Below are 24,704 nucleotides of genomic sequence, written 5' to 3' on the forward strand. Positions count from 1 at the left end.
CTTTTATTGCTTGAGTACATAGACATTTTATGCAATCAGGGCAAAGGCTATGGATGCCTCGTATTTCCAGTTGAGAAGGGAGAACTCGTTTGGTCTTATAATATCAAGCCCCAACCAGTGAATATGGCTCTCTATCAGAATCAGATGGAATTTAGTGTCCTTAAACTTTTCTGTTCCTCTCAAGATGCTTTGAACAGAAAATGGTAGAGATCTTAAGGAAGATCAGGAGCAAATGCTTTGGAGTTAAGAATTCTCAAGATTTTATTGCCTGTCACAAAACATACTTGTGCAACACCATGTGAGTCAATATCATACAGATTGGTGAGAGAGTCAGGTCCTTCTTTGCCAGTTTGTAGATCTACTCCTTTATGTCTTAAGATGGCAACTTCAGCCAGGTGGAAATGCTGTGGCAGTAGGGAAGAAGCTACTGGGACAAGTGCTTCCTAGAACAGGAGCATGCATTCAACTCCAGATGGCTGCCAGGCAGTGAAAAAGAGCATCAGTTGGGAACACTGCAGGAAGCCACCCAGCATGCTGGAGGTCAGATGTTGGCTTTCAAAATTACTGTGGATCTGGGGTGGGAGGATGGGAATAGGGCAAAATAATATGCCACAAAGTTTGCTGGTCTTATCAAGATTTAGCCATCTTTCTTAATAAATTCTTCCCAGGTTGCTGCAAGCCTTTGATTAATTTTTAGAGTTTGGAAAAGTTGACTATTTTTGCCAGTTGTTGGTCTAATGAAGGAGATGATTTTTGAATGTTCTTATTTTGCTATTTTTGCTCATGTCTTACTGTTAAATTTTGAGAGTTCTTTTATGTGAGCCTTTTGTTAAGTATGTAGTTTGCAAATATTTTTTTCAAATCTGTCACTTACTAAGCTTCTTAACAATGTCTTTCACAGAGTAAAATATTTTTATTTGATGAAATCTTGTCAAATATTTTCTTTTCTGGATCATTCTTTTGGTGTTGTTTCAAAGAACTCTTCCAGATCCTAATGATTTTTCTCTTCTACAAGATTAATAGTTTCACAATTTACATTTAAACTTATAATCTATTTTGTATTAATATTGATATAGTGTGTGAGATTTAGGTCACTATTTCTCTCCAACCCTTTCTCCCCCCAATGTATAGCCAGTTGCTCCTAGAACCAAATGTTGAAAAGATTTTGTTCATTGAATTGCTTTTGCACTTTTGTGAAAAAATTAGCCATCCTCTTGTGGGGGAGTTATATAATTTGGGGAAGTTACAGAAGGATATAAGAGTTAAGTTATTTTCACATATTAGATCCAAAACGAAGCAACCAGATCCAAAATGAAGAATTGAAATACTGCCACAGAAGTAATGTTTAGAATGGGTGGTGGGGTGCTGTCTTTCATTTAAGCTTCATTTAATTTTTAGAATATGCATTTATATAACTTTAAAGTAAAAAACAAAATACTATAATGCCAACGCCTTAGATGAAAATTCAAGCCTTAAACGTTTAGTGTTACTTTTGAAACATTTTTACTGTGGGAAAAATACTCAAAATAATGCATGGAAAAATATACAACTTAAGTATTCAAAAGTACATCCTGCTTAATCACATCCTAATTAATAATTAAAACCTTGCCATATCCTTCACTTTGTCCCTTCCCAGTCACACCTCCTTCCTTAGGAGAAACTACCATCCTATCTTTTATGGTAGTCCTTTATTTGGTTTCTGTTTTTACCATTTAAAAATACATTTTTGAACCGTATATATATTTTTTGTTAATAAAAGTTATATAAACGGATACTACTCCAGCATTCTTTGTGACTCATCTCTTTTGTTTCATATATTATTGTTGTTCATTCATTTTCATTGCTATACAGTATGTTATTTGAGTATCCCACTATTTATTATTAATGGAAATTTGGGATGTTAACATTTTTACGAATAACTAGAAGCCTGATGCATGAAATTCTTTCCCAGGGGTGAGGAGGAATGTGTCTCCCTCAGCCCAGCCTGCACCCTCTCCAATCTGGGACCCTTTGAGGGATATCCTACTGCCCATTTAGGATAGGGCCGAAATGGGCAGTAGAACATCCCTTTTTACAATCCAGGACTGCTGGCTCCCAATAGCTCACTTGCCTGCCTGCCTGATTGCCCCTAACAGCTTTGCCTGCCAGCCTGATCACCCCATAACCACTCCCCTGCCAGCCTGATAGATGCCTACCTACTCTGCTTCTGGCCCGATTGCCCCCAACTGCCTCCCCTGCAGTCTTGGTCAAACTCCCCCCACACCCCCCCAATTACCCTCCCCTGCAGGGCTGATCCCTTCTGACTGCCCTCCCCTGCTGGCCTGATCACCCCCAAACCCTCCCCTGCAGTCCTGGCCACCCCTAACTGCCCTTCCCTGATCACACACAACTGTTATCCCCTGCCAGCCATCTTGTGGTCATCTTGTGTCAATATGGGAGCAGCCATCTTGTGTGTTGGAGTGATGATCAATTTGCATATTACTCTTTTATTAGACAGGATGCTGCAGTGCATTTTCTTGTACCTGTCTCCTAGTGCACAGTTATATTCAGTACTAATATAAACATGTTAATATGGTTAGAGGGGATCTATGATAGATTTTAGGACATACTCAGATTTCCCCCCCAAAGTGTTTGTAATGGTTTGTAGTCTCATCAACAAAGTTCTTTTTATACTTCATCTTTATCAACACTTTGTATTGTTAATTTTACTTTTAGCCATTCCAGAGAATATGCAATATTACCTCATATTTTTTGGGTTTTTTTTTAACCTCATAGTTTTAAATTTTTTTTTAATTTTTCATTTTCTTGTTTCAAAATGTGGTTCTACTTTTTTGTTTTTATTAGCCAGGTGTTGTAAATATTTTTTGTGTATTTGAAAAGAATGTGTATTCTGAAGTTTTTTGGGTGCAATATTTATATTTGTTAAGTCATCGATTTGTTAACCATGCTAAAAACTTCTACATCCCTACTAATTTAATTTTTGCATGTTGGTTCAGTTTAGAGAGGTTTGTTAACTTTTTCTATTGCTATTATGGATTTGTCTTTCCTGTGTTGCTATCCATTGTTTTACAGATATTTACGAGTCCATGGTATTGGGGCACACAAATTTAGAATTATTCCTTGTTTCTGATGAGTTGAAGCTTTTATCATTATCTCTGGTAATGCTTTTTGCTTTGAAGTCTATATTGATTGGTAATAATCATAGCAGTGCCAGCCTTCCTATAACTAGAGTTTGTGATTCCTTTTCTTCCCCAAACTTTTATTTAAAAATTTTCTGTGCATTTATGCTTTAGAGCAGGGGTCTTCAAACTACGGCCCGCGGGCCACATGCGGCCCGCAGAGGAGTCTGATCCGGCCCGCCAGGTTTTTTGGGCAGTGAGCGCAGCCGAGGTGTTACAGTAGGAATTAGTAGTTCATATAGTCCGGCCCTCCAGCTCTCTGAGGGACCGTGATCTGGCCCCCACTTTAAAAAGTTTGAGGACCCCTGCTTTAGAGCTATTTGATGTATACACCATATTATTTTACTTTCAATTCCCCCATTTAACACTCCTTGTCTTTTAATTATAACGTAAGTTTGTTTAGATTTCATATAATTACTGATGTCTTGATGTTTATATCTGATCTTAGGTGTGTTCTATTTATTCTGACTTTGTGTTCTTTTTCTCATCTTTCTTGCCATCTTTTGGATTAAGTATTTTTATTCTCTCATCTTCCCCCACCTTTTTAAAAACACTGTTTTGTCTGTGGCCTGAAGTCTGATTTTTGTTTATTGAAAAATATCCCTTTTTTCACATTTATTTTTGAAGTATAGTATCATTAGGTATAGAAGATGTTGTTCCAATACCTCCCTTATTTTCTGATAGTCAGCCATTACTTGTATTATCATTTCCAATATGTAAACTCTTCTTCTGGAGGCTCTCAAGGTTTTCTCTTTGGCCTTTAGCAGCTTGAATATGATATATATAAATATAGATTCTTTGTGGTTTTTTTCTGCTTAAGTTTGTTAATATTCTTGGATCTGTAAGTTAATATTATCTACCAAGTTGGGATGCTTTTGACTGTTACTTCTTCCACAAAAATTAATTTGTACCTTCTTTTTTGCTCTTCTTTCATTCTGTATCTATGTTGAGTGGGTTTTATCTATATTGGACTACCTGAGATTGTCCTACTGGTCTTCGAGGCTGTTAAATTTTCTCTAGTTATTTCACTCTGTTTTTTGCATTGGATAGTTTTATTGCCCTATTTCAAGCTTCTCAGTTCTTCCTTCTGCCTTCTGGTGATTTTAAATTTTATGTAAAAGCTTTTTATTTTTTATATAGAGTTTCTATCAATACTTAGAATATGTTTTCTTTTATTTTTAATGATAGAATGCTTTAAACTCCTTATATACTATCTACAACAGCCAGGGTACTCAAAACCAATATCTAGTGACGCTTCCCCCCCCCGAGTATGAATCAAGTTTTCTGTTTTTGTTGTTGTTGTTTTTTGTTTTGGTGTGTGTGTGTGTGTATTGCATATCATGTAACTTTTGTTTGAAAACTGGACATTGTGAATATGTTCTAGTGACTCTGAATTGTTAATGTTCTTCTAAGAATTATTGGGTGAAGTTTAGTGTCAGATTTTGAATCTTTCTCTGTAGTTTTCTTGCTTCTAGGGATTCTTATTACCAACTATTCTGCTGGGTGTGGGTTCTTTCTTTTGACACTTCAGTCTTGTAGGGCTTCAGCTATCTGCTGTCCTAATTGTGCACAGCTGTGGAATGTACCCTTTTGAAAAAGCATCAAATTCAGTACAGCTCTATTTTTCAATGTAGTCGTCCCCCCCACCCCCCATCCCCTCCCTGGCTTCTGCCAAATTTTCTGCTTTTAATTCTTCCCTCCTTGCCAAATGAGTGGAATAAGGGGTGCTGCGGAATTGAGGCTGTTTTTGCAGATAGACTTTGGGGCTCAAGCTGTGTAATTAATTTTTACTGTGTATTTAATTCTAGATTGAACCTTGTTATATTTCAGTAGGAATTGTGCTTGAAAATTGAACTTGGGGCAAGTATAAATTAAATACATTAATCTGTTCAGTATCCAGATGACTCTAGTTATACCTTTTTCATTGAATGTGTCTGATAGGATTCTGGAAGCATAGAATTGCCAGTTGTAGGGTAAGTGTAGTACCAGTTACAGATGTAGAAAGATGATTTATTTGTATCTTTACTCTTTTGGTTATAAACGACAGTGTTTTTTTTGTTTTCATTATTATCATTCTGACATTCTTAATTTGAGAATTTGACTTTATTTTTTTCTTCTAGTTTATTGTTTTCATATTGTGGTTTTAAAAAACAGATTTATTAAAGTATAATTACACTAGGGGTGCATTGCAGGAAGATTCCTGCAAGAACAGGGCTTCTAGTGGGCTTTCCTCCCGCCGCCACCACCTCTCCTTCAGTGCCCGCCCCACGCTTTCCCTGCTGTCTCTGTCCCCCACCCCACGCTTTTTCTCCCGCCACCCTCTCTGCCCGCCACAGTAGCCACCACCACCACCACCACCACCACCAGCACCCGGGTGGGAATAGCTGGAGGCTGGGAGGTCAATTGGGAGTAAAAGAGACATATGTAAAACTTTAGAAAATAAAAATAAATAAATAAATAAATAAATAAATAAATAAATGGAAAGGAAAGGAAAGGGAAGGGAAGGGAAGGGGAAGGAAAGGAAGAGAAACACTGATGTGAGAGACACATATCAACTGTTTGTCTTCTGCACTCAACCACCAGCAGCTGCCTTGCTTTTTGCTTTCACTCCCTCTTCTTTCTATGCTGTCTTCAGTCTTCACTCCTCCCTCCCTCAGTGTATGCAAAGTAACTGCCATCTTTGTTGGTTTAATTTGCATACTTGTTTTGATTGGCTGTGGGCGTAGCGAAGTACAGTCAATTAGCATTTTTCTCTTTTATTAGTGTAGATAGTAAGTTACAAATTTTAGTGTATAGTTTTGACACCTATATAAACCCATCAGTAATTGCCTGTTTAATATCTGAAAACTATCATTTCATATGTTTCTGGTTTCTAGGGTAGGGGACAACCTCAATTCCTGTTATTTTACCTTGCCCTTGTATTAATTTCTTCTCTTGATGTTTTTAAAATTGTGGTAAAATATATAACATTAACCACTTTTAAGTGTACAGTTCAGTGGTAAGTATGTTTACATTATTGTGCAACAGGTCTCTGGAACTTTTTATCTTTCAAAGATGAAACTTTTTACCCATTAAACACTAACTTTTTTTCCCCTTTCTACTTTATTTTTCTCTGATTTTTGACCATTTTAGATATTTTATGTCAGTGAAATCATTTTCTATTTAAAAGACCATGTTACCTACAAACAGATTTTTTTTTTCTTCCTTTCCAATTTGGATGCCTTTATTTTTTTTTCTGATTTATTTGCTCTGGCTATTATTTTTAGTGCTATGTTGGAAAGTAGTATATATAAGTGGGCATCTGATCTTGATCTTAGAGAAAACATTTTTAGCCTTTCATATTAATATGATGTTATCTGTGGGTTTTTCACATATGACTTTGATTATGTTGAGGTAGTTTCCTTCTATTCTTAGTTTGTTGATTGTCTCTGTTATGCTTTTTCAGCATCAGCTGAGATTATTGTGATTTCTGTCCTTCATTCTATTATGGTGTATTACATTGATTGATTTTTATTTGTTGAGCCATCTTGCCTTCTAGGAATAAATCCAACTTGATCATTCTAACATATAAAAAGCCAGGGGCCTCACGACCGAAACAACTGGACGGACGACTTAACAGCAGGCTGCGTGGTGCGACAAGGCCAGCAGGGGGGTTAGTGAGGGATGACTAAAGGACTGAACAGCAGGCTGTGTGGGGTGATCAGGCCGGGAGGGGGGTTAGTGAGGGACAACCAAACGACTGGCTGCGTGAGGCAACCAGGCTGGCAGGGGTGGCAGTTGGGCAAGACCAGGCCAGTGGTGGGGGGCAGTTGGAGGTACCCAGGCCAGCGGGGGGGGGGGGGGGGGCAGTTGGGGACAACCAGGCTGACAGGGGGGCAGTTGAGGGTAACTGCCAGCAGGGTGGGCAGTGAGTGGCAACCAAGCCAGTGAGGGGACAGTTATGGGCGACCAGGCTGGCAGAGGGGCAGTTAGGGGTGATCACCCAGAAGTTTGAAATCAGTATCACTGGGCAGAAATTAAGGTGTCAGCAGGGTTATTCTCTCTCTGAAGGCTCTAGAAATAATTCATCCCTTTCCAGTGAAAGGTTTTACTTGGCTGATTTTTGCCAATCATATTTTCACTTAGCCATAGTTATTTCATAAAGTAACATGACTGGATCCAGAAGTGATGTGAATTTTTTCCGTCCGATCTTTGAAAATGTAACTTCAATTCAGCCTGAATTTTACTTGTTTTATTTCTATATTCCTATGTACATTTTAGGATACAACACAAAATTTCTGTAGTCAGTCTACATTGTTATGCTTTTATAATGTGCTCACCAGTGAAAATGCTAAAATTAGATAAATGAATTTTTGTCCACATTGTAGTTCAGAAAATGCACAAGTAAACCAATGGGGTTGATAAAGAACTGTTACTAGTTGCTATAGCAGTTGAGAAACACAGCTATACATAGCTGAAGAAATTAAGGAAGGATTTGTCACGGTGACTGGGCTAATTAATTGAAAAACTAGTTAAAAGATATTAGTGAAGTTAGATAGTAGGTATAGTAAACCATGTGAAAAGGTATGAAAGCTGAGGGCATGAGGGCTGTTCTGAGAGTTGAAGAATTTAGTGTAGTAGAAGCCCGGGGTAAAAGTGACAGTAAAAATTAAGGATAGATAGAGGTGAGGTCATTGATGGAACTATTGAAGGACTTGAAGCATAGATATGACATCTGCAAAAGGATTACTTTTATAGTTCTGGAAAGGATGAATTTGAGAAGATAGTCTAGAAATAGAACAGTTATAGTAATCTTGGTATGAATGGCAATTAGTAAGCTGGTGCAGTTTTTTGAGAATAAGAATTCAGACGAGTTACAAGTCTGTTTCAGGCAGGGGAAAGTCATGTTTAGAGTTCAGGGTAGGATATAATGAGTCTTCAGAATTTATAGAATGTGATAAAATTAGAGATAAGTAGTTTTTTTTACAAGTAAATTTTCAGTGGAGTGTTGGGGTGAAGGTTACATTATACTAGATTAAATTGAGGAAGTAGAGTATTAGTATATGCTATTTTCTGTAATGATTTTTGGTATTTATTAAAGTACCAAATCAGTGTTAGCCATTATTATAGGTACTATTAGTATATACTTTTATGTATCTTACTCTGTATTTTTTCTTCAACTAGTTGGCATTTTTTTTATATGTACATAATACCATTAGGTAAACATTGATTAGATAGTATGTTTTATGAACAAATTCTGATTTTAATTATAGCTATTGATATACTATTAAAGTTATTACAACAAATTTTGTAAAATATTTTGAAGAGAACGAGAAAATATTTCTCATTTAAATAGGTTATTTTAAAAAAAAAATAATGGGACTTAGCAAATTCCATGAAGGTTTAATTACTCATGTTTTAGTTGAACAATTTTTCAGATAGATATCTTACCAAGAAAAATTTTGATTTTCAGTTTTTAATTTAAAAGCATTGGGTGTCATAGATGTAATTATTCATATCTGGAACAGAAAACTAATTGATGGTTTTACCTGTATTCTTTCAGGTTTGATTTAATTTTGAATGAGATTGTTCCTGCAGCAAGATGTTAATAAGACAAAATCTAGGTAAGTAGAAGACTACTTTTTTTTTTAAATAGTACATACCAAATTAGGAATAATACCAAAAAATTTTTTAACTGCCTTCTAGTCCAGAATCAATGAGTTTTTTAATGAAATTCAAAAATATAAAGAATTGACTTTTTGATGCACTTGATCCAATTGATTTGGTGGGAGAAAAATACAACAATCAAATTATGAAACTGAATAATTTCCTCTTTTATAACTTAGGTGTGCAGTTTTCAATGACTACAAAACAAGTTAGAAAATCAGATTTAATAAAAGGTTTATTAGGTTGCTTCACTGTTCTCTGCTTGTAGATTATAGTACTTGAGTAGCTTTTGTGAACTTTATTTTCTTATTTCCCTTAATAAGGTACTTCACAAATTGGTTAAAGTATCCAAATTGTGATTTTTAACATAATATTCAGAATTCTAAATGAATGGCTTAATATTTTTCTTATGGGATTCTCTGTTTTTTAAATTTAGCATTCTTATTTGCTTTCATTTTATTATTTTTAAGACTGTTGACTTTCCAAAAATTAAATTTTGGCCTTGTACTTTTGGTCTGGTATCTGAAAGAACGCTTTTTAATAATATAAACTGTTGAAATGTTAAAAAATAGACATTTATTTAATGTGTATTTGTTAAGTGTATATAGTTTCAAAATATAAATTAAGAATACTTTGATAAAATTACATTAACTATTAACTTGACCTTTTTCTAATCTGACAGATGATTCAGCTATCAGAAACTTGCTGATTTCAAAGTTAAAAAAAAAAAAAAGCTTTGTATGAGAAGTGCTGTAATTCAGTAATGTGCAGTTAAATAATGTATTCTCAATAAGTGGTTTAGAATAATTTAAGCAGTTTCCCTTGTATTGCTATTATATAATAACTAGAGGCCTGGTGCACAAAATTGGTGCAGTGGGGGGTTGTCCCCTCAGCCAGCCTGCATCTTCTTGCGGTGTGGGAGCCTTTGGGGGATATCCAGAGGGAGCAGGCCTAAGCTTGTAGTCGGACATCCTTAGCGCTGCTGCAGAGGCAGGAGAGGCTCTCATCACTGCCACTGTGTCCGCCAACCATAAGCCCAGCTTCTGGTGCACTGACCATGAGGGGGCAGCTTCTGCATTGAGTGTCTACCCCCTGGTGGTCAATGTGTGTCACAGCGACTGGTTATTCTGCCTTCTGTCAATTTTCATATTAGGGTTTTATTATCTACGCTAATTAAAGGGAAAGATGCAAATTGACCATACCTTTGTGATACCCAACAGCCAATCAGGAGTGAGTATGCAAAGATGGTGGGTTAATTTGCATACACAGGCGCCCAGTGGCCGGGGGTAGGACACTCACTGCATTTCACACCGCCCCAGCTCCTCTGGGCTCTGGGCATTGTGGGAAGGTGGAAAGGCAGCTCCAATGGAGCGAAGGCAGAAAGGGGGCTCCAGACTGGAGCAAAGACTGTGCCGGCAGCCAGGATAAGGAAGGCCCATTCTGCACAAATTTTTGTGCATTGGGCATCTTCCCTGTTTTCCCAAAAATAAGACAGTGTCTTATATTAATTTTTGCTCCCAAAGATGCGCTAGGTCTTATTTTCAAGGGATGTCTTATCTTTCCATGCTCTAGGTCTTATTTTCAGAGGATGTCTTGTTTTCGGGGAAACACAGTAGTATAGGATAATAGTAATGGTAGTTTGAAGAGTATTTATTGGCTGTGTATTGTATTAAGTGATAATTGTGCCTTATTAATCTTTATATTACCTCCTATGAGATAGGTAACTGCAGTATAGAAACTATTTATTTTTTGGTTAATAGGGAGCTATTTCTTTTTATTTGGAAATGCATTTTATTTTGCTAGCATGCATTATAAGGAACATTTGCCTGCATATCTTCCCGAAGGAGAGAAGCTTCTGTATTTAAGGTCTTACAGGGATTTTGTTTGCTAGTTGAATATACAGGTTTTATTAGAAACTTTATTCTGATTTCTTGTAAAAGTTAGGTATTAATCAAGGGATGATACTAGTTTAGTTTACTCTAACCTTATCCCACTCCAATTATATGTGCAATTTTTTTTTTATATTAAGTTCTAATGTATGTATGGTAAAATATGGAAACTTTAAAATACAGAACTGAATGAGTTTTTACATATGTGTTTATATATATAACCACCATCCAGATCAAGATGCAGAATATTTTTATTGTCCCAGAAAGTTCCTCTTGTTCTTTCCCTTCCAAATCCAATAGCTTTTCTCCCTGAGGTAAGCATCATTCTGAATTCTGTCAGCACAGCTTAGTTTTGCTTGAACTTTGTGTATATAAAATTATATATTCTGTATTCTCTTGTTTTTAGTTTTCATTCAGGAGCTTTTGAGATTCCTCCAGGTTGTTGTATCAGTAGTTCATTTTTTTTTTTTAATGTTGAGTAATATTCTATGTAAAAATACTACAAATTTTTATCCACTGTCTGTAATTGTTTTTATTGGATTCTCTGAGTGCCAACATTCTACACTGCTTTCCATCCTCTAGTTTTCCCTTCATTTTCTTCATCACCTGTACAATGAAATGTAAGCTTTATAATATGGTATATAATGTTATCACTGTAGCTGATTCAGAATGCCTAGTAGTATCTGAGTAAACAAAATATGATGTTTTATATTCTTAGTTTTAATTCTAAGTATATGTTGTCAGCCTTCTCCAACCATTTGCCTCCCAATTGTCAATGTCCCTCCCTCATTAGCTTATCTCCTGAAATAGTCCATCTCAAGCATCATTTTATCAAGACCTGGCCATACCACAATAGTCGGTTTTCTTTACTAGACTGTGAGCTCTTTGAAGGTAGATACCTTTCATGTTTTATTTATCTCAGCACAGTACTTAGTGAATGTTTGTTAAACATAGAACAATGAAAAGATATCTCTAAGACAAATAGAGATTCAGAATATTTACTGGCATAAGATGGGGCTTTAGCACTTCAATTGCTGTTGAGCTGCATGAAGGAGCCTTTGAACAACATAGAGGGAACGTTATAGACATTTTAGAAAGACAGATAAAATATCCCCTGTCTTTTTTCAGTCTAGTTGGAATAAAATAGCTAATCATTATTGATCTTGATTACTCTTTCTAAATGAAGATATTAATTCATGTTATGGAAATTGGTGTATTTGTTACTAATAGTATTTATACTACTTATTTCTTTTGTACTAGTTTGTAATAATTATTTCTCTAAAAATTTAAAAAGATGTGTTAGACTAATAGAAGTAGAAGATTAGGAAGAATGGTCACTTCTGTGAGAAGTAAAGAAAACTGCCTCATTTTCCTCAGGGTGAAAACTGTTGGAGTGGAGGAAGGAATTGAATTATAGTCTGGAATTGTGATAACATTTTCATTTCCTATAGCTTAGAAAACTTGCTGCTTGCTGAAAAGTATTTTTAAAAAGTGTGTTTTATCATTATAGATCTGTAATATACATAAATATTTTTTTTTATTGAACTTATTGGTGTGACATTGGTTAATAAAATTTCATAAGTTTTAGGCGTATAGTTCTATAATACATGGTCTGTATATTGTATTATCTGTTCACCACCCTAAGTCAAGTCTTCTTCCATCACCATTTATCTCTCCCTATATTTTCTTAAGAAATGAAACTTTATAAAACTTTAAAGCATTTCACAGTAGTCTTCTCCCATATTTGAAATTCGGCTAGTTGGGTTGGCTGTCGTCGTCGGCTGGGGAGTGTTTTGCCTGAAGCTTGATTGCCTTCTAGCAAGTCTGCAGCGAGGAGAGGCTCTTTCCCACTGGGATCAATTTGTTCTCTTCCTCTCTGCGGCTTCTGCCATAACGGTTGAACACAGACTTGGATGTTGACCCCATCTCATGCTGTTCTTCTGTCTCTCTATAAGGGTTTTCTTAGCCACAGATTCTTATTGAATGTAGGACCCAATTTTATTTCATCCTGGATGTTAAATGTGTTTAGTTTTTTTGTTGATAAATTATGAGTATTCAGAGAAATTTAATCTTGTGATTGCTTGACTTAGTGTCTTTATAAGATTTCAGACTAGTCCGTTCCCCTCCCCCAGAGGTTAATAGGTATATTTGAATTTCAGACTCTTCCTCTTTATTTTGTGCTAGAATATTTTAGTCAACTCCTGTTAAGCTTTTCTATTTTGCAGAATTCCTAACTCCAAGGATTTGAAGTTCTTCATGAAAGTGTGTTTTTTTTTTTAGGTTAATTTTCTTCATTTCCAAATTTTCTGCATTTCACTTTAGTAGCACTATAGATGTATTTTCCTTTGTTGTAATGTAAAAAACAAACAAACCACCTTTTAATTAATAAGGTTATTTGTTCTTCACTCTTGATTACATTGTACAGTGTACATTTGACTGTTTTCAAATATATTGCCAAGCAACATTCAGTATTTTCAAAATTGTATTTTAAAATAAAAGTCAAATATCCTTATATGTGTGAGCAAATAGTACAGAAATGTTTAAAAATAAGCAAAACTCTTTTCTCCCAGCACTGTGCTCCCATAAGTTATCAAAAATGCTTGTATGTATTGTGCATCTTTCTCTTTCTATTTAGCAATATATCGTGGACATTTTTTCCTATATACATTATATATAATACAACTGTTTGGATAATTGGGTAAATCTCAGAGTTTTTTTGCTTATGTAAGCAATACTGCAATAAATATTCTTGACTATATCATTGGGATTATGTGTGAATGTCTGTATGGTAATTTGTAGTAATGGGTTCCTGGGTCCCTGTATGTGCCCTTTAATGTATGATATATATTATAAAATTGCAGTGAGATTGTACCATAACATTCTTATTAACAGTTTTTGAGAATATCTATTTCCCCACACTATGCTAAATGTTTATTTGTGGTTTAATTCTTGTCAGTCTAATCAGTGAAAAGTATATTTATTTGTGAATTTCTTTAATTGTGATGTTTTCTTTTCTTTTTTTTAATAAATATATTTTATTGATTTTTTACAGAGAGGAGGAGAGAGGGATAGAGAGCTAGAAACGTCGATGAGAGAGAAACATCGACCAGCTGCCTCTTGCACACCCCCTACCAGGGATGTGCCCGCAACCAATGCACATGCCCTTGACCGGAATCGAACCCAGGACTCTTCAGTCCGCAGACCGACGCTCTACCACTGAACCAAACCGGTTTTGGCTAATTGTGATGTTTTTCAAAGGTTTGACATGTCACCTTCATTTTATTATTAAATCCATCAATTAACATACTTTCATGGTTTAAGTACTGCATTTAGTTTTTAATATTGAATAACTAGATTTTTTTAAAAACATATTTTATTGATTTTTCACAGAGAGGAAGAGAGAGGGATAGAGAGCTAGAAACGTCAAGGAGAGAGAAACATCGACCAGCTGCCTCTTGCACACCCCTCACCGGGGACGTGCCTGCAACCAAGGTACATGCCCTTGACGGGAATCGAACCCAGGACCTTTCAGTCCACAGACCGACGCTCTACCACTGAGCCAAACCGGTTTCGGCTGAATAACTAGATTTTAATAAAAGCTACATATTCTGATATGTGAGCAAATAGCTTTCTTTGTTTTCTTCATATTTATTAAGGATAAATATTTCCTAATAATGAATTTCTTTATAATTGTCACAAACAAATGTTAGCATAACATGTACATAAATAGAAAGAAAATAAAAGCCATTACTGAGTATTAGGTTTATTAAATCTGGACTAACAGCATGCCACCTGAGCATTAAGAAAACTTTCCTTCTTTATGATTATACTTTTGTTGTCTTTAACATGTATGATAAGCTGTAATTATTTGTCTGAAATCAGCTTTAAAGTCTATGATCTCCTGTTTCTAAAATTCTTTAATTCTATAAATTATTAAATTTAAGAACTGAAAAAAGAACTGAGAAAAATCCTTAACATATAATAGTTTCCTCTGAGTTATTTTTAAGGATTAAGATTCTGCCTCTTTGGGGCTTATTTTTTGTACAGTATTTCCCAGTGTGATGCCTTTATTACTGGATATGTTTGTATTTATCTTGGTTTCATCTCTTAAAACTCATTCTTGGTTTTACTGTGTTGTTTTATTTATTGAAAGGGTTAAGTAGGCTGCATTAGTACGTTTTTAAGCCAAGTGGTCAGTCTATTTTTCCAAAGAAAGTTCCATCTATGACTGTATTTATTATAAAAATTTCAACCCAAATCTGAAGTGGTTTTCAACTTCACTATTAAATATTAGTTAAGTGGCAAATGTCATTCTAATATGTGATCAGGAAATTATAAAACTGTCCTGTCAAACAAAAAAATTTGCTGTTGCTTTAGGTTGAACTTTTAATGGTAGGTTTAAACTGTAAATAAAGCTGCTAATTAAAACAAGGCATTGAGTAAGTCTTTATTGAAATTGGATGTCTAGGCACTATGCTACATTTAAGTATTCATAGCTAATTATAATAGAATACTTAATGCCATATAACGAATTATGTTATAAGTTATGAACAGAATACTGTCAGATGTAAAGAGAAATATAGTAGGACTAAGGAGGGAATTTTGAAAGACAAGATCAGGAAAGGCTTCATAGAAGGAAGGCGATGTTTCAGTTGGGCCCTGAAGGAAAGTATAGAATTTTGATTGTAGGAAGACCTAGGGGAAATGTAGACAGAGGGAGTGTGAATTAAATTTTAATTTCCAGAAATTACTTTGTATAACAGTTTCACTCATCTGGATGTCCATGCTGTCAAAGTTACTGACTCCCCCCCCCCCCCCCCCCAATTTTATCAAAGTTTACACTCTACTATAGCTTAGAATTCATTGTTTGAACTCTTCCTTTGTTCTGTTTTTCAAACTTTTAAAACTACTCTAATTTTGGACCCACCAAGAAATAAATTATACTCTGAAAGGATCTATGCTTATCATTAATTTACACATGACAGTATTATACTTAAAAGTGTGAGGTTCATCCATAACATCCAAAACAACTGAAGGCTCAGCTTAGTTGATTTATTTTATGCCCCTGAGGCTTCCCCTACTGGTGTTACTTTAGGAAGTGGAAGATAACTTTCCCAGACTAGGCCACTTGTTGCCTTTAAGTGAGGGAAGGTAATCTCTGGAAGGATAAAGGGTATGTTCTGGATTTGCTGCTTGTGGTTGTGGTGGGATCCTGTTAATGAGGCTCCCCGCCTACACACTGCTTCTCAGTGGAGGAAAGCAATCTCTTACCTGGCAATAGAGGATAATGCATTTGTTATCAGCAGAGCTTCCAATAACTCTTGCTGCTTCTGCTAAGTTTATCTGGTTTGGACTACTGAACAGTACAGGGAAGGAATGAGCCTAATTGGGCTACTTTCTGGTGCTTTATTAGAAAATAATGACCCTGGTCAACCTTCTGTTAAGAGTCATAAGGTGTTCTACTATCCTCTAGTCCCAAGGTCCCTAACAAGTTCATCTTCCTCTTGACTTCTTTCAGATTTCTCCTTTAATTATCTTTTTGTTTTATTCCTGGCTTTATAGTTGTAACGAGCAGTGGGGAGATAAATATAGACTGAAAGTGGCATGAGGCATGATTATAACTCATGTAATTACCGCATTTTATTTATTCTGTATAAGATTATTTTCACAAATCCATTAGGCTTAACATCTTTAAATTATTTGCCTTTTACAAAAATAGTGGCATATATAATTAGTTGGTATACCATGAATATAGCATCTGTTATAGAGAGACTGGAGGCCCATTGCAGGAAGATTCCTGCAAGAATAGGGCTTCTCCACCGCCCTGCTTGCTTCCCACCTATCTCTGCCACCCCACTTGCTTCTCCGAAGCTTCACTCCCTTCTGCAGCGCTTGGCTTCCTTCTACGCTGTCTTCAGTCTTCACTCTGTGCCTGCATATGCTAATTAATCACCATAGTTGTTGAGTTAATTTGCATACTCTCTTTGATTGGCTGGTGGGCATAGTGGAGGGATGCTCAATTTGCGTGTTTCTCTTTTATTAGTGTAGATAGTTTTCTAATGTTCTGAATGACAAAGGTGACTTAGATCAGAATAGTTTACCTATTGTTTTTTTAAAAGATCTAAGAAATTTTACAGATACGTACATTTCAATTTAATTTTACTTATAACAATAAAACTTCAATGCTAATATTTATTTGTCTTATCTACTGCTTCTAATGTCTTAGAATATGCCTAACTAGTCTTAGTAGTAGGAGATAGAAGCAAGAGCACAGTCACACCTACCACAGGTAAACAGGTGCACCAAATCTATAGGTTAAAGAAATATTTCTGATTTATTGGCTCTCTTTGAAGATCTCTACCTTAGTAGTAACTGCAGTTCAATACCTATTGTGCTGACAGTGATGATGTTGACAGGACTTTTAAAAATTTGTTTCTAGGTACATATTTAGTCTGGAGGGATGTTTGCCATTGAAATATGGAAATTTCTAGAATATTCTTGCTTAAGGGATATGAAACAAAATATGTAAAAAATTGGGAAGTTTTATGGGTTCTTCATCACGTAGGCACAATCTGTTATTAACTCAAGGTGTAGTCTTTTTTCCTCCCCCAGAGGATTAGGGGTGGGGGCTAGAAAATTCCAAGCTTCTAATCATAGCTTAGTCTTTCTGGTGACCAGTCCCCACCCATCCAGAGTACCATAGCTTCCTTAGAACAAAAGATCCTCTTATCACTAAGGAAATTCCAAAGGATTTAGGAGGTCTGTATAAGATTTTCTTATCATTCAGGAAATTACAAGGGAGATTTTAAGAGTGCTTTGTTAGGAATGAGGAGCAGAGACCAAATATATATCATGTGTCACAGAGTTTCTTGTATATTCAAGATATTAACCCCTTATCAGATATATGATTTTCTAATATATTCTCTCATTCCATAAGTTGCCTTTTCACTCTTATTATGTATGTCCTTTGATTCAAAGAAGTGTTTAAGTTTGATATAGTCCCATTTCTCTATTTTTGCTTTTATTGCATTGCTTTTGGTGTCACATCCAAGAAAACATTGTCAAATCCACTGTCATGAAACTTTTTTCCTATGTTTTATTTTACCAGTTTTAAAGTTTTGGCTCTCATGTTTATGTCTTCGATCCATTTTGAATTAATTTTTGTATATGGTTTATCTTAGTCCATTTGGGCTGGTATGACAAAATAAACACATATTTTGGGTACTTGATAAGACAAAAATTTATTTCTCACAATTCTACAGGCTGCAAGTCCCGAGATCAGTGTGCTAACATGGCCAAACGTTCCCAGGGCCCTTTTCTGGGTTGTAGACTACTTGTTGTGTCCTTACATGGCAGAAGGGGTATACTTTCTTTATACCTTCTTTTATAAAGGCATTAATCTCATTGATGAGGGTTCTTTCCTCACTAATCACTCTGAAGGCCCTATCTCCTAATACCATTACATTGAGCATTAAGATTTTAACATACAAATTTTGGGGAAACACTACCATTCAAACCAAAGCATGATGTAAGCTAAGAGTCCAGCTTCATTGTTTTGCATATGCTTTCTAGTTTTCCCAGCACCATTTGTTGAAAAGACTGTTCATTCCCTATCAAATGGTCTTGGCATCCTGGCCAAAAATCATTTGACCTTATATTTGAGGATGTATTTCTGGGCTCTCTCTTGTATTCCATTAATCTGTATGTCTGTCTTTATGCCAGTACCACACTGTTTTGATTATTATGGCTTTGTAGTAAGTTTTGAAATAAGGAATTGTAAAATCTGCAACTTTGTTCTTTTTAAAGATTGTTTCAGTTTCAGCTATTTGGGATTGCTTGTGACTTTAGGGTTAATTTTTCTGTCTGCAAAAAACTCCATTGGGAATTTGATATGGGTTGCATTAAGTCAGCTTTGGGTAGTATTGACATTTTAACATTATTATGTCTCCAAGTCCATGAGCATTGGATGTTTTTCATTTATTTTGTACTTAAAAACAAACAAATTATGGATATTAGCAATACTGAATCAGAAATTTCAGAAAAGAAGTTCTCCAATCTGTGTTTTTGAAAGGGCAAGTTTTTCTGAAGCGTAGCGAGGTTCCTGACCACTAGTCCATAATTTTCTCAGCCATAGAAAAGGACAAGTGGAAACTTGTTTTTTTTTCTTAAAGGGAGTAGTTAGGAAATGTTTGATTGACTAATTGATTTAAAATTATTTTTAATCCTCAGCCAAGGACATGCAAAGAGAGAGACATTGAAGTGAGAGAGAAACATTAATCAGTTCCCTTCCCTGTGCTCCCCAACTATGGATCAAATCAATGATCTAGGTAGGTGCTTTGACCATGAATCAAACTGGCAACCTTCTGATGCAGGAGACAATGCTCAACCATCTGAGCCACTCTGGCCAAGCATTGGCAAACTATTTTAGTTAAGATAATTTGCAAGGGCCTAAATATAAGTTTTGTATATTATAGGTTGAAAGGAGATACATGTTTTATGTATCGGGTATATATTAGCTCAGTTGTTCTCTTTTGATCATTGAGGAAATCGACTTAGGTACTTATCCAGGTACAGTAGAGATTCATCTCATTGCTTCATAGGGTTGTAGTAATAAGGGTGTGCAATACTAAATTGTTTTTTTTAGGCATGCTTGCTCATATGCATACATATTCTTTTTTAAGTCATAGCATGTAGCATATATTACAGTTGAATAGAACCTTTATAATCAGTATAATATAAAACATCTCATTGGTTCTGTTGGTATGAATATATAAGACTACCAGGGCTTAAACAACAGAAATTTTTTTTTTTTTTTTTTACAATTCTAAAAGTTGGAAGTCAGGGCAGATTAGCTTTCTCCTGAAATCTTTATCCTTGGCTTCACTTTTTTTTTGCTCTATCTTTACAGAACCTTTTTTTTTTCCTGTGAGAATGCTTCCTTGAGGTCTCTGTATATTCTAATCTCTCCTTACCAGGGTGTGGAACCTTTTTTCTACCAATGGCCATTTGGATATTTATAACATCATTCTCAGGCCAATACACAATTATTATTGATCAAATACTTCATTAACTCACCCTTAATACTTTGGCACGGCCAGACCAAATTATTTCTTGGGCCATATAAGGGCTGGACGTTACCCACCCCTGCCTTGTGAGGATATCAGTATGATTGGATTAGTTAATAATCTCCTTTTAACTTAGTTACCTCTTTAAAGGCTTTGTCTCCATATATAGTTACTTTCTCTTTGAGGTTAGAGCTTTAATATTATATATATTTTGGTAGGGGTGGTATATTCAGTCTATAAACAGTGAGTTAAAAATGTTCTGTATGATTGAATGAACTAATGAATTAATAAAATTACTTGGAATTTTTTAAATGAATATTTAACCATATTCTTAGAATGTAATACAATATAATGCATGGTCACATAAGTGGCTTTTAGTTTGCTTTGGCAAGTAGGTGTGTATCAGTGTCATCTGAAAGGTCTACTAAAGTATTTAGAAAAAAGATGTCATAGCCGAAGCCGGTTTGGCTCAGTGGTAGAGCGTCGGTCTGTGGACCGAAAGGTCCCAGGTTCGATTCCGGTCAAGGGCATGTACCTTGGTTGCGGGCACATCCCCAGTGGGGGGTGTGCAAGAGGCAGCTGGTCGATGTTTCTCTTTCATCTACGTTTCTAGCTCTCTATCTCTCTCCCTTTATCTCTGTTAAAAATCAATAATATATATATATATATATAAAAGATGTCATAAAACTGGGAGGGAGTTATAACCTTATTTTTATATATCATTTATGATATGAGTTTTTATTACATCATAAAGACAATAATTATCTTAATCCTTTTTATTATAATATTGTCATAAGGAAACAAGGTTTGTACTATATATCAAATTTATATAATTTAATCTGAAGATAACTGCTGTTTAGGCACCTGAAAGCTAAAGATAGAACAATAAATGTTGCAAAGATTTATATTATGTATTCTTTTTTCATGTTAGTGAAAATATTAAATGAGCTTTTAGCTTTTGTAAGAACACTGATGGCTATTATTTTTCTTTATTGATTAAGCTATTGCATATGTGTCCTTATCACCACATTGCTCCTCCACCCCCCCAACTCATGCCCTCACCCCCTGTTGTCTGTATCTATTGATTAGGCTTATATGCATGCATACAAGTCCTTTGGTTGATCTCTACTGATGGCTATTGAGAGTCTACCCAGAAGATGCAGTGTGTTTGGATTAAAAAAGTTAATAAAAAGACATTTTTGGAAATTAAAAATTGATGTGGTGTAAGTGGATGCTACACTGACACATTCCCAGGATCAAACTGGAATTACAACTAAAATACAAAAAAGAAAAAAAAAAAAAGAAAATCATCCTGAATAATCAACTGAAGACTAGCTAGAGAAAACTCCAATAACAAAGGAAGGAAAGTGGAGACCACATAGAGACACATAGGAAGGGCAGAGGTACAAAAGGACTGGCCAGGCTCTCACTGACAGCAGCGAAGTTCTGGAGAGATATCTCAGCAGTGGGAGGTAGCCATTGAGAACTCTGTGGCCTAAACCCCAAGCTGGGCCCCTCAGAAGATAGCATCAGAGCTGAGAAAGATAACCACATAACATCTAGGTATGAAAAGCAGCATGGTTGCTGTCTGCAAGGGAGAGATGGCTGGAAATTCAGGCACTCTTAAAGAGCCAATGTACAAAATTTTGTATGTAGCCACTCACCTTGGACTTCGGCAAAGGGAATGCAGGGTGGACTGGAGCTGTGTGAGCATAAGCCAGAGTTGCGGGCTCTGGGGTTAGAACTGAGAAGGCAGACACCCCATTTCCTATGCCGAGTCATTCCCTCACTCTGTACAGGACATATCTCAGTCAGACCTTTGCTATCCAGATGGATTTTGCTGGGGACGAGGGGAGGCAGTGCCCCACCATATTGGAAAACCACTTGCTCCACCATGTGGTGTTCCTGAGGCCCATTAATAGACAGAATAATAATTAACCTCCAATCAGAAGCAATTTTCCCACCTTCTTGGAAAACCTCTTATCCCATCTATGAACCATTGCCTATGGCTAACTACAGTCAGTATGCTGACAAAGGCAGATCTCTGGAGGATTTGAGTCTTTGCCTGATCTAATTAGAAAGTGTTTGACCCTGTCATTCACTAGAGATTGGGAGGTGTAAGTAGATGTACCTAACACATAGTCACAAACCTAAATAGGCAGCCATAATGGGGTGAAATGAAAACAGCTCTCAAACGAAAGAACAAGAGAATTCTCCAAATGAAATGGAGATAAAAAATTTATCAGACATAGAGTTCAGAGTAATGATGGAAAAGATGCTCAACAGCATGAGAAACTATGGACCTTGAGAGCTTGTTTGGAGGTTCTAGCAGGGGAGCGCAGCTACTCATATACCCTTGACCTAAGACCGGTCCTCTCCTCTTGGGGGAAAGTCGTCCTCTTCGACCGAGCGCGCAGCTTCGGGAGGGACGCACATGGATCGGTGAGGGAGGAGGGGGACACCCGCCTAGCCAGCCAGATCAGCTGAATCAACCCTGGCGATCAATGGGGTGACAGATGTCGCAGCCAGATCGCCCTCACATCCAGCATGAGAAACTATGAAGAAAGAGCATTAATAAAGAACACAGCGGAAGGATTACACAGCAAATTAGGAGGGGGGTAATCACTCAAAGAACCAAAAAGAAAAAAATGAAGGACACCTTAATATTGCTGTGGGACCACATGAAACATAACAATATTCACATAATAGGTGTGTCAGAAGGAGAAGTGAGCAAGGGATAAGAAATAATGGCCGAAAAACTTCCATTACATAATGAAGGAAAATGTCACACAAGTTCAGGAGGCACAGAGAGTGCCAAGCAAGAAGAACCCAAACAGGCTCAATCCCAGACATCATAATTGCCAAAAATTAAAGACAAAGGAGCTCCTCCCATAAGGCTGTTAGTTGATTTCTCATCAGAAAATCTATAGGCCAGAAGGGCATGAATGGCATGAAGTAGTCAAGATCATGAAATGCAAGGATCTGAAACCAAGATTAATAATATTCAGCAAGGCTACCATTCAAAATACATGGTGAAATAAAGAGCTTCTCAGACAAAAAAAAAAAAAAAAAAGGCTAAAGGAGTTTATCACCACCAAACCAGCACTGCAAAAAAAAAAAATGCTAAAGGGACTGCTGTAATGAGAAGAATATATAGAGAAACATAGGCATACAGAATTAAAATAGCAATAAATAAGTACCTATCATTAATAAACTTAAATGTAAATGAATTAAATTCTTTAGTCAAAAGACATAGGGTACTAAATGGATACAAAAACATGACCCAATAATAGGTTGTCAATAAGAGACCCACCTCAGAACAAAAGACTCAAATGGATAAGAGTGAAGGAATGGAAAACAATTTTCCATGAAAATGGAAACAAAAATCTGGGGTAGCCATACTCATCTGACGGAGTAGACTTCAAAATGAAGCCCATTCCAAGAGACAACAAAGGAAAACTAGATAATACTAACAGGATCAATACAACAAAAGGATATAACTATAATAAACATATATGCACCCAATATAGTAGCACCTAAATATATAAAGAAACTTCAGGAGAACTTTAAGGGAGAAATAGACAGCAATACAGTCATACATCCTGCTGACTTCACTGGATGGATCTTCCAGACAAAAAATTAACAAGGAAACAGTGATTCTAAGTAACACACTGGATCACATGGATTTAATTGACATTTATAGGACATTTCATCACAGGACTGCAGAATGTACATTCTTCTTAAATGTACATGGATCATTCACAAAGATAGACCACATGTTGGGATACAAAACAAGTCTCTACAAGTTCAAGAAGATTGAGATCATACCAAACATCTTCTCACATCACAATGGAATAAAATTAGAAATCAACTACAGTGAAAACATTCAAAAACATTCCAACATGAGACTATAGCATGCTATAAACAATGAATGGGTTACCAATGAGATAAAAAAGAAATAAAACACTTCCTGGAAATCAATGAAAATGAACACACAACAACCCTAAATCTCTTGGGCACAGCCAAACAAGTTTGAGAAGTAAGTTCATAGCACTACAGGCATGCCTCCAAAAATAATAATAATAATAATAATAATAATAATAATAATAAAAAACAACTATTTAACCCTACAACTTAAAAGATTAGAAAGAGAAAAATAAGGAAAGCCCAGAGTATGTAGAAGAAAGGAAGTAATATAATTAGAACAGAAGTAAGTGACAGAAAAAAAAATCAAAACAAAAACCCATAAAATCAATGAAACAAAGAGCTGGTTCTTTTGCAAAGATAAACAAGATTGATGAACCAATAGCCAGACTCATCAAAAAACAGAGGACTCAAATAAAATCAGAAATGAATTTGGAGTAGTAATTACTAACACCAAAGAAATACAAAAGATTGTAAGAAAATACTGTGAACAACTACATGCCTATAAGCTGGACAACCTTGATAAAATGGACAAATTCCTAGAAAAATACAACCTTACAAAACTGAATCAGGAAAAGTCAGAAAACCTAAATAGGCCAATAACAGATGAAATAGAAACAGTAATAAGAAGGGAGGGATGGAAGGAGGGAAGAATGGATGGACGGACTCCAGCAAACAAAAGCTCGGGTCCAGATGACTTCACAGGGAAGTTTTACCAAACATTCGAAGAAGAAATAACACTTATTCTCAAACTTCCAAGAAATCTAAGAGGAAGGAACACTTTAAGCTCTTTTTAATAGGCTAGCAACCTAATTATAAAACCAGATAAAGATACTACAAAGAAAGAAAATTACAGGCCAATAACCCTGATTAACATAGTTGTAAAAATCCTCAACAAAATATTAGCAAATCAGTTATAGCAATATATTAAAAAGATCATACACCGTGACCAAGTGGGAATTATTCCAGGGATGCAAGGCTGGTACTATATTCATAAATTA

The 24,704-nt window shown here is 35.8% G+C and overlaps 1 protein-coding gene and 1 long non-coding RNA gene across 2 annotated transcripts in view; both read left to right on the top strand.

Annotated features, from left to right (window-relative positions):
* Positions 1-24,704, top strand: part of ZNF644 (zinc finger protein 644) — a 98,624-nt gene that overhangs the window by 25,141 nt on the left and 48,779 nt on the right. The window contains 1 exon segment of the mRNA XM_084873463.1: positions 8,722-8,782. Within this exon segment, the coding sequence (XP_084729589.1) occupies positions 8,739-8,782 (44 nt within the window). The 5' untranslated portion in view covers positions 8,722-8,738.
* On the top strand, positions 18,218-24,022 carry LOC311616790. Its single transcript, XR_014793991.1, has 2 exons — positions 18,218-20,241; positions 20,474-24,022. It is a non-coding gene; the product is annotated as an uncharacterized lncRNA (long non-coding RNA).

The sequence above is a fragment of the Pipistrellus hanaki genome (genome assembly GCF_964339955.1).
Source record: "Pipistrellus hanaki genome assembly, chromosome: 2".
In the NCBI taxonomy this organism is placed as follows: Eukaryota; Metazoa; Chordata; class Mammalia; order Chiroptera; family Vespertilionidae; genus Pipistrellus; species Pipistrellus hanaki.